Genomic DNA, 11,359 nt, shown 5'->3' with positions numbered 1-11,359 from the left:
TAAGAAAAAAAAAAGTTTTTTATCCAAAAATTGTAGAATAGGAGTGTAAAGGCTTGAATGACACCAGATTTTGTTCATTCAAGGCAGCGCTGATGTGAAAAAGAATGAAGAAATGGCATGGACAATGTGTATTTCTCTGATTATTTTTATTCAGAACAAAAGAAAAGTAAAATCATGATAAAGATGGTGGTTGTTATGAAGAAGCAGGTGATTTCTCCTCTTGCAGACAGAAACTTGGGCACAGGGAGTGCATATCTGCTCATTATGCTCAGTCATTGCACCTCCTCTTGTTTACCATCACAGCATGAGAAAGTGATTGCAGAACATTATGCACATATTTGTCAATTTTGTAGGTAGCCAATTGGTTGCAATCTGAGAGAAGATGTCAGTTTCAGTCCCTTCAGTCCCATGGCTCAGGACCTGGGTACTTACGAGACCACCTTCTGCCACCGATAGCCTCTCACCGACCAGTTCGCTCCCACAGAGAGGGACTCCTCAGGGTGCCGTTGGCCAAATTATGTTGGCTGGCGACACCCAGGGGGAGAGATTTCTCTGTGGGAGCCCCTGCCCTTTGGAATGAACTGCCCCCGGACATACACAAGATCTCTGACCTCCGAGTTTTCCACTGTGCTCTTAAGACTCTACTCTTCCAACAGGCAGGGCTAGCTTCATAATTGAGTTTTAAATTCGGAGTTCTTAAATTTTTTGGATTTTTTAGCTAATTTTGGCCTTAAATGTAATACTTTTAAGAATTTTAAAATTTAAATTGTGATATTTGTATTGTGTTTTACCTGGCTGTACAGGTACAGGTACGCCCCAAGTCCCTCGGGAGAGGGGCGGTATAGAAATAAAATTATCCTTATCCTTATCCTTCAAGGATAATGAAAAGGTCCTTTTCCCTTCCAGAGCTTTACTTAGGAACTTGCCTGTTGATGTGAGGTTGGCCATAACCCTCCTACCTTTTCATAAGGGCCTAAAGACGTGGCTCTACCAGTTGGCTTGGAGCCCTAGTGGGGGAACAGAACAATGGAGGTGGTTGATTGAGTAATAACAAATCCCACCTCCCTCTCACTCCACCCCCGCCCTCCCCATGTGTCCTTGGTTTTAATGTCTGATTTAAACTTTTTAGATAAAAAAGCTAGATAAAATTGTAAATAAACCATGATATAACTAAAATAGTGATATTTTAAAAGGACTTTCCTGTGTTTTTTTTTTGTTTTGTTTTTTTTTTTTTTGCATATCAACAACATTCCCATTGCACCAGTATCATTTTTAAAATATTTTGAAGGGGCATTTCAGGGCTCATGTAATCTAAGGGCAGAGGACAGATAGGATACCTCAACTGTTCAAAAGGTAATGGGGGCTATCTTGCAATCCAACTGGGTAAGTATGGAGGATACATTGTCTGACCACCCTTTAATTTTTTTCAAGCAAAATCATTGGGCAACTCATGTTTGGGAAACAGCTTGGGCCATTTTCTAGGTTTGGCCTGTTGGAAAGTATGGAGAGTCAAAATCCCTCTGTTTCACATTTCAACATTTTTTCTGGTTGTAAGCTGCTCCCTTGTATTCAAGTCAGGCCTCAGAATGATAATGTGGCATTTGGGGATGAAGATGCAGCCCAACAAACCAGCACTGGAGGCCAAGATAGAGAAGACCTGAACAGCCACCATGTATTTTCCTTTGGTGCTCAAGTAGGTGGGTACAAAAGTCACCCAGACACTGCAGAAGACCAGCATGCTGAAGGTGATCAGCTTGGCTTCGTTGAAGGCACCAGGGAGATTCCTGGCCAAAAAAGCCACCATGAAACAAATAGCAGCAAGGAAGCCCAGGTAGCTGAGGGTGATGTAAAACAGGACAACGGCCCCTTCATTACATTGCAGGATGATCTCTCCAGGCTGAGAGTGGAAGTCAGAGTCAGGGAATGGTGGGGAAACTCCAAGCCAGATGGAGCAGATGATAATTTGGACAGCAGAACAAGAAAGGATGATGGAGTTGGCTAAGCTCTTTCCCAGCCATTTCTTCACTTGGTTTCCTGGTTTTGTGGCCAGGAAGGCCAGCACCACCATGATGGTTTTGGCCAAGAGAGAAGAAACAGCAACTGAGAAGATGATGCTGAACACTGTTTGTCGGAGAAGACAGGTGGCTTTCCTTGGTTTTCCAATGAAGAGAAAAGAGGACAAGAAGCAAAGCAGGAGGGAAACCAGGAGGATGTAGGAGAGATCCCGGTTGTTGGCTTTGACAATGGGAGTTTCTCGGTATTTAATGAATATGAATAAAACAAGGTCTGTGGTTAGGAACAAAAGTAGAGCAAAAGAGACCAAGATTATGCCCAGATATTCTTTATAAGAAAGAAAGGTTAGAACTTTGGGAATACATTGGATTCGGTCTTCATTTGGATATTTATCATCTGGACACTGGGTGCATTTTTCCATATCTGAGGGGAAAAAAGGAATATTTCTTTCATATTATACCCTTTTACCTTTCAAGCAATACTTTCTTAGGACAATAATTGATAGCATGCTTTTAAAAGCATATTGATCAAAATGCTCTGGATAAATCCAGAATCACTTCCTCTGTTGTTACCCACCTTCTTGAGTGGAGATGGTCCCCTCTGGACAAGGAATGCAGTCGTAGCAGCAAACTGGCTCTCCTTCTCGAGCCCGCTTGACAAATCCAGGATGACAACTTTCTACACAAATTGATTGAGGAAGAGACTAAGAAGAAAAATAAAACAAGGAATGACAAGGAAAATGTGTTAGGACTACTATCCATTCAAAATTGACATGTACTGACAATTCACCAAGTAGTCTCTAGGATTTACTTAGGTAAATATGAAATCTCTAACTATATCTGACCTAAGTCTTTCCCCTTTTAAATGGAAATTTTAAATCTGGTTTTAAATTATTGGGGTTTTAAATTTGTTCAGCCAAATTATTTAATTCGTTTTAATCTATTTTAAATTTTGTATTTATATGTTTTATTCTATGGCTGTTCACCGCCCTGAGTCCTTCAGGAGTAGGGCGGTATACAAATTCAATAATAAATCAATAAAATAAATAAATATCACATTGCAATAGAGTATGTTTCTATTTAATGAAGTCTGTAATGATGGAATTGAAAAAAGATTTAAGCATTCAATGAAAACCAGTGGGTTCCTGCTCATGGCCTCCATTCTTCATATATCCATGATTTTAAATTTTGGTGATATATTCATATTAAATTTTGGAATAAAATTTATTCTTAATAATATACATTAAAATTTTATTCTATTCGATTTATTAAAATATGTATAACTGTGATGAAGAAAGAAACTGCTGACCAGTAGGTTTGGGAAAGTTTTGTTCTGGAATGCATGAAACATTGCAAAAGTGTTCTCCTTTGAACATAGTCAAAAATGAATTTCTAGTTAAGATACAAAAAAAAAAAATTCCTTACAAGTTAGTGCTGTCAACTTTGAAAGGAACATTCTTTTTTAATTTAATTATTTATTTATTTATTTCTTCAAATCTTGTGGCTGCTAGGCTAATGAACTTAGTGCACTTAGGATGTTGCCTCGTTTGGTAATGAAATATTTGTAAGAAAACCACAAAGCACCAAGGACAGCACAGTTCAACCCTGAGCTATAAATATTCTCTTCTACCATTGACTGTCTAGTTTCTATATCTGTATTGAAGGGAGATGGAGGTGAGGTCATGAGAACATGTCCCTCTAGAAAGGTAAGTCAACAATCTTTTGCTGCAGCACATGGGACATTAGTAGGAGCCCTGTGTCACAAACAAATAGTTATAAAACCCAGCTAAGTATCAAAGAAAAGGTATTTTCTGCTGAAGAACTGCAGTTCTTCAACTGCCATGGAAAAAGAATTGAAGGTCTGTTACTTCATCCCAGTGAGGTGAAAGAGAGGCATGGCTAACTCTGGTAAATTCTGGGATGTTTAAAAACATTGTAGATTATGAGTCTGCACTTTCAGGGCACACTTTCCCCAACCAGGACAAAATTAAACTCATTTTCTAATAGGACCAGAGAATCATCCAGTCATGATTCAGTTTCATTTGATTCAGTCCAAAACTGAATTTAGGCACTAGTCAACAGAATCACTATTTGAGGATAAGGAATAAACGAATGTGAGGCTATGAGCAACACATTTCCCAGCCCTTGTTAGTGTCTGACTAGTTTGATGGAGATACTAAATATAGAGGGGACACAAGAGGACCATGGTCTGCATTCTAAAGAAGAATCCAATATTGAATGTGTCTGAATCAGCTTAAAACTGTGTTCCATATTATAGCATCTGAAGAATAATTTTGTGAATAGTACTGAACCCTCCCAAGCAGTAACTATGAGGTTTCTATTCCTCACATTCAATTTTCAGTGAAGTTATTCATCATGGTAATTGTGGTCTTAGCCCACTTGAATTGAGTTCTAAGGCTTTGAGAAAGAGAGATAAGATGGCAAAATTTCACCCACTTTGTTTAACATCTTTAGCTCTGACATAGCATTTTTGAAGAAAATAAGTCTTTGTTTTTCAAAAGTCCCCAGTATCAGTCTGATGGGATCCTTTTTGAGGAGAACCAACAAGCTCATGATGCCCAGATCTGCTGCTATCTCTCCATTTTGGTCCATGTAGAGTATAAATTCGGAAAGATTGCAAAACTCATTCTTCTCCAGAAAGGGATGAAACTAGAATGGAAACATCCAAGAATTTTAAAAGCAGAAACCTCTGTTTCTTATCCCACGTGATCTTTTCACATTTGATTCTTTCTTCTACAGTTGTACAACTTGCAACTATTGTTCTCTAACTTCAAAGTATGCTTAATAAGGAGAAAAGTATCACCACTATCTTCGTAAGCAAAGGAAAAAGGTTCAGCAAAATTTCTCAATTATATATATTGACAGAATTGATATTAACAAAATGTAATTGGCACAATTGATCATTTATAGGGAGCATTGTAGAGCAGGTGTCAAATAAATTGAACAATAGAAAAAAGAGATTATTCATAAATGCCTTGAAGACAAAAGGGGGATTACCAAAAAGCATGGATTTTCAAGATGAAAATTGCCAGTCTAAACTTCTCCCTATTAGACCAGATTGGGAAACAAAAAGCAAATGAGCTAATTCTACTTTTTTGAAGGTCTCACTGAGCGAATCATGCAAGTCTGTAAATATAAATCTGGTAGCAATTTTTTTCAGTATCATTCTGATTTTCTTTCTCTGCCCGTTATGTAACTGCAGGCTTAGTCCCTCCTATCTAATCATTCCCTATGCACCATCTCTTTTTCCCACATTTCATTATATTTCTTAATAGATTGTGTGAATGCTGGTGATATAACCTAATTTCAGAAAATTATTAAAAAAAACTATTTCATAGTGCAATGATTAGTGGTTAGAACCTAGTTATGTGAAGGCTGGATGGTATGACAATTAAATGGATAAAACATTGTTAAAATTGTACTGAAATAATGTTTAATATTTTTAATCTTTCTTATAAAAATGGGGAATTAGGATTAATAATAACTCCTTAGTTCTTGGTCATCGATTTTTCTATATTGCCATTACTACAGTAGAGTTGATAAATCCGTTTGATGGAAGATTTATACAGATCCTTAGAAAAACTAATTTCATCTCATTCAAACAATGCCAAGTTTACAGAAAAATATTTATGATTTCCTCATAGGGAGAGGTGCATCAGGAAAATTCAGTAGAAAAGTATCTGAGCTTTAGCAACATGGAATTGATAAACTATAGCACTTTAATGATACACTGGAAGAAGGACAAGGGATACCAAATTTGGTAAGTATATTTGTGAAAATACCATATTTTTTGGAGTATAAGACGCACCTTTTTCCTCCCAAAAAGAGGGTGAAAATCTGGGTGTGTTTTATTCTCCAAATGTAGCCCCACCCAGCCTCTCAAATGGAGATTTCAGAGGCTGAAAAAAGCCTCTGAAAGAAGCTTCAGAAAAAAAGCCTCCAAACAGCTTCAGAAAAAAAAAAGCCTCTGAAAGAAGCTTACCGTATTTTCCGGCGTATAAGACGACTGGGCGTATAAGATGACCCCCGACTTTTCCTGTTAAAATATAGGGTTTGGGCTATACTCGCCGTATAAGACTGCCCCTCTTCCAATGCACACCAAATAAAAATTAAAAAACATCAACTGGCTCACCCACAATGTAAAAACAGCTGTGCTAGACCCAAAATGGCCCCTGAAACAAGCAGGAACCTCACACAGCCACAAAAAGCCCCCAAAAAAACTACTTTCACACTTCACACACACACAACACAACACAACACAACACAACTGGCTCACCCACAATGTAAAAGCAGCTGTGCTAGACTCAAAATGGCCCCTGCAACAAGCAGGAACCTCACACAGCCACAAAAAGCCCAAAAAAACAACTTTCACACTTTACACACACAAAATTCCACATACAGCTTTGTGAGATTTTGTGTGTTTGTGTAGTTAGAGTGAAACACTACAGAAACACACTAAATCTCAGAAAGCTGCACAAATATTACTTTATTTTATTTTATTTTTATTTTTATATGAAAGCTAAATTTAAAACTTCCTAAACTTTAAATGGCTAGGTCTAAAAAAGAAGAACTAAAAAAACCGCAATTGACTATTTTTTTTAAAGCTCCCAAAGGGGAAAAAAACTTACCCAATAGAACAGGGATCTCCAACCTTGGCAACTTTAAGACTTGTAGACTTCAACTCCCAGAATTCCTCAGCCAGCTTTGTTTTGCTGGCTGAGGAATTCTGGGAGTTGAAGTCCACAACTCCTGCCTGCATGATTGCAGGCAGGGAGTGGCTTGCTGATGGAATGGATTCAGGCAAGCGAAGCAAGGCAAGCGTTGCGATTAGCAGCTAAGGTAAGCAAGCTGGAGGGGGAAAACTTTTCCTTTTACAGGGCTCTGGGCTCTGGCGATCCCAGCTGCGTTGCCTGATCGGCAGGCAACTCAGCTGGGATTGTCAGAACTTGCAGAGCCACGTAAAAAGAAAAAAGTTTTTTCCTTTAACATGGCTCTGGCATCCCAGCTGAGTTGCCTGATTAGCAGGCAAAGCTGGGATCGTCAGAGCTTCGATCGCCAGAGCCATTTAAGGCTCGTCAGAGTCTTTTGGTTACAGGAGCCTGGTTACAGGAGAACGACACCCGGCGTATAAGACGACCCCCGACTTTTGAGAAGATTTTCATGTGTTAAAAAGTCGTCTTATACGCTGGAAAATACGGTAAGAAAAAGAGTCTCTGAAACAGAGCTTCAGCTCAGAGGCTTTTTTTCTGAAGCTCTGTTTCAGAGGCTTTCAGAGGCAGAAAAAAAAGCCTCTGAAACCTCTGTTTCAGAGGCTGAAAAAAAAGCAAGGCATAGAGCTCACAACCAATGAACCTCTTGTTAAAATTCACCTCTGGGAACAGCTGATTGAGAGTATTCTGGGAGGCCTATCCACCTGCCAATCAGCTTTTTTCTTATTTTCCTCCCCAAAAATAAGGTGCATTTTATACTCCGAAAAATACAGTAATCTTGAAATAGTTGTTGGCAAATCAAATTTCAGTCAGCAATATGATGGTCATGCGAAGAAGATAAATGCATCCATAAAAATATCAGAACATGAATATTCTGGTTTTGGGAGATAGTTCCTCTGGAGGCACCATGCTTGGAGAAGAAGCATTGCACAAACCCTGAATCAGGTTTAGGGAAAAGTGAAGAAGCCAAGGAAGAGATCAAAAGGCCTGCTCTTAGCCTTCAGGAAAGACTACAAGGAGAGGAGCTAGGTTGCTCTATGGCAACAGATAATAACAAGAGTGGGAGCAGCTTTCCAACTTATAAAATATTCAGTTGGAAAAGGAAAAGATACAAGACTCTTCCAATAACTGAAAGATGTTAAACAGAAGCTTAATATTTTCTCACTGTTATTCCAGGGTGTCAGACATGGTAACATGAATTCAGTCACAAGAAGGAAGATTCTGGCTGAATGAGAGGAAAACATTCTAAAAGGAGGAACCATTTTAGAATTGAACCAATAAAGCAGAGAAGTTCAGTCTCCCTTTCACTGATTTGCCTTTATGCAAAGATAGAGGATCCATCAATCAGAAAAGCTTTAACTGGGTTTCCTGCAGACAGGAGAGGTTGGGCTAGGTGGTCTCAGGGTCTCCTTCAGATTGATAAATGTAAAATTCTATGATGCTAACCACCTCCATTCATATCTATATATACTGGCATTTATTTTAAAATGCATACATTCTTTTTAAAATTAGCGATGGTTAATATCAAAATTTATCTTTTTTTTAGTATAGGCTATTTGGAAAATCATCCTCCCAAGCGATTAGATTGGCCAAATCTGTTGGCCTTTTGTAGCACAAGTAGATTGAGAAGGTTCTCCTGCTTCTTCTTTGAATTCTCAAAAGTAACTAGGTTTTATGGAGCCTTCTCAGGACTCTGTACCTGCCATGGCTGTAGCCTTGGAGTGCCCAAGCTCTCTTCCCCTTCTTTCCTTTTCCTCCTGGAATTGGAGGAATATGCAGCATTCAAGGCATGGACCAGAGTCTTAACAAAACTGTAATAATGTTCATCATTTGGGATCTGGATATTGCTCCCTTTCTTTTGGGTCACCAGTGGCAATTTCTCAGTGCATCGTCTCCGGCCTTTGACAGAAAAGCCATGCTTTGAAAGAGAACATTCAAAAGACTCATCTTCAAACTGGGGGTTTACAATGAAATAGGGTTCAAAGGCATCATCTTTTGGCCTCTTCTTTGACAAAAACGAAAAGTTCCAAATACTATGGATGTATTTGAGAAGTCTGTGCTTTTTCATTTCATACATTCCCAAACCTGTCATGAGCCAGACTTTCCCTTCAATGGATCCTGGAAAACCTTCAAGGGTTAAATGGAAAGGAAGGATTCTGTCCCAAATGGGATCATATTCTGCAAAATGAACAAAGATGTTGACCTGTCTCCACTTGGACATGGCTTCCCTGAAGGATTTTGTGGGTGCAATTGTTGAGAATTGTTGAGATATAACAACACAAATTTCATTCCTGACAAGCAAAGGAGTAAAAGTTCTCATAAAATTCTCTCCTTTCTCTGTAGCTGAAGCAAAGAGACCAATCAGGGTCCATCTGAAATGGAGGAGAAGTTGGACAATTCCTGGGTACTGAAAACCTTCTTTGAGGAATGTCCGGTGGAAAAAAGGGAATTGACTTTTTTCACTCAGATCCTCTGAAGCAATTTCAAGACTAATCTGAAAAAGTGATAAGAAAATACAATAAAAGACATGCAGTATATGTTTTATCAACAGTAGTTAAGATAATCCATTTGAATTCTTTTCATGAATCTGAAGAATTGAAATTTTCATTACTTTGTCTAAGATCATATGGAAAACATGCACTTTCCATTACTCCTTAACTTCCAGTTGCCCAGAAGTTCCTTTTAATTGAACACAAAGTTTCTGCTCACTTCACATGTCTGTAGTAGAAGCGCCCTAAGCAATGAGGATGGTGTTATGAGAGGATTTGTCTGTTTTGATCCTTGCTCCCTCCCCACTGTGGATCCTAATCTTTGGCTATGATACCTACAATTCCATAGACAAGATATGGTTGGATCTATCACTCTACTCAATTTACCAGAAATAAATACAAAACCTGTGAGACTTTGTAGAGGCCGACTAATGTTGACATCTGGATAGAGATGTCCCTTTCAGCTCCATCAACCAGAGTCAATAGGTTGTCTTTCCTTCCACAGCTGTAGTTGGGAACATTGGCTTCTCCAGCAGAGAGAATGTCTAGCAAGGCATCTGAAGTGCCAAGTGTGTTCAAATAGTTGTCATGGATGTTGTAACCAACCGTCAAATTGTGCAAGAGCTGAGGAGTTTTGTTGACAACTTGAATATTGAAAATAAAGTATACTATTCTTGACTTATCAGAAGATAAACTAGTGTAAAAAAAGTTCATGTTAATATCAGCATCTTCAACAGCAATAACAAAATCTTTCTTTCTATTTAATACATTATCTTTCTCCATGAACCTATTGAATCTTAAGCCAATATTGATCCAAAACCAAAATTTAATTTTAATGACTGTTGGTAAGAGAAGATGGAGATAGTTCCCCACCAGGGTTAAGTATCATAAATCCACCATAATATGTAGCAGCACCAATTTTCCTCAAACCAGGAACCATTGCAAAATAATTCAATCATTCAAACAAAACCATCATAAATGGAAGAGGATTTTTGATACATGACCCAGAAAAACCATTCAAAAAATAAATCATCTATTCCTATAAGGATCAGAAAATGAATATAAAAGAGTGGGTTAGAAAACTATGGAAACAAAAGTCATGAATTCATGATTGGAAGGGAGAGGAAAATAATGTGGACTTCCTTCATGTTTTCTTTCTGCCTCATTTTTGGATTTGAGTCTCTTCCACAAAATAAGACAAAGGGAAGAAGTCATGGAAATCAAAAAGATTCATGAAAATGGACAGGTCTTGCAATATAGGAGCAAATGAAATATGAAAAAAATGAAAAACAGTGTTAGAGCTCCAAATGGAGAGAATTGACACATTCATCACACTGTATGACTTACGAGTCAGATTGATTATAAGGAACCTTGTTGAAAAGCAATATTGTATGTGGTATTTCTGTTGCAGTGATGACTATACTAATGAGATGGTCTCCTGGTCTGTAGTAGCTCCATGGTTTTTCTCCATCCTGATGTTCCAAACTCAGCGGGAACTTGATTCTAAGGTTCCCAGAGACTGGCATGGATGCTAGCAACATAAGAAGCAGAAGGAAAAGATCCATAATAAATAGAGATGACTCAATCCCTTTGCTGTTTCTAAATGAGAACAGGAAGAATTCAAAGAATTCAAAGGGATCTCACAGGATGAAACAGACAGACAAACCAAGCTTCATCTGGAAAGGAGAGAAAGTACATTCAAGAACACAGTTCCTACCTGTCCCAAAACTTGTTCCAAAGAGAGCATTACCTGAGGCATTTATCCTTTTCTGACACAAAATCCCTTCCTTATTGCTTCAGTTTGATGTTTATATTGAAGCAATCACTGGAATAGTAGCAGAAAAGATCTCAAAGACCAGGTTGGTGAAAATTACAGCAAGACACAACTTCTCTTCTGGGAATCCTGAACTTCTTCAAGGGCTCCATTTGCAGAGGAGTAACTGGAGAAAAATATGCTATAGAGAAATCACAAATATACCCCTTGGGGGCACTGTTCTGTAATGATTGTGGTCCTTGTTGGGACATGTCCAGAAAGTGAAGCTGAAAGTGAAGCTGAGCCTTGATAGTACAGGGGTTTAGTGCACCCTGTTATTAACACAGCTGCCTGCAATTTCTGCTGGTTCGAATC

At 38.4% G+C, this 11,359-nt stretch overlaps 1 protein-coding gene across 1 annotated transcript; it reads right to left on the bottom strand.

Annotated features, from left to right (window-relative positions):
- Positions 1-1,525: 1,525 nt before the first annotated feature.
- On the bottom strand, positions 1,526-10,793 carry LOC139309298 (vomeronasal type-2 receptor 26-like). Its single transcript, XM_070933353.1, has 6 exons — positions 10,579-10,793; positions 9,637-9,904; positions 8,442-9,236; positions 4,470-4,682; positions 2,590-2,716; positions 1,526-2,436 (listed from the first exon to the last, which is right to left on the bottom strand). The coding sequence occupies exons 1-6, from the start codon at positions 10,770-10,772 to the stop codon at positions 1,526-1,528; spliced, it is 2,508 nt and encodes an 835-aa protein (XP_070789454.1). The 5' UTR covers positions 10,773-10,793.
- Positions 10,794-11,359: the final 566 nt, after the last annotated feature.

Source organism: Pituophis catenifer, unplaced genomic scaffold, assembly GCF_029215685.1.
Source record: "Pituophis catenifer annectens isolate HBS135680 unplaced genomic scaffold, rPitCat1.0.hap2 SCAF_2, whole genome shotgun sequence".
NCBI lineage: Eukaryota > Metazoa > Chordata > Lepidosauria > Squamata > Colubridae > Pituophis > Pituophis catenifer.
The sequence above is the reverse complement of the archived record's forward strand: the minus strand, read 5'-3'. Positions and strand labels throughout refer to the sequence as shown.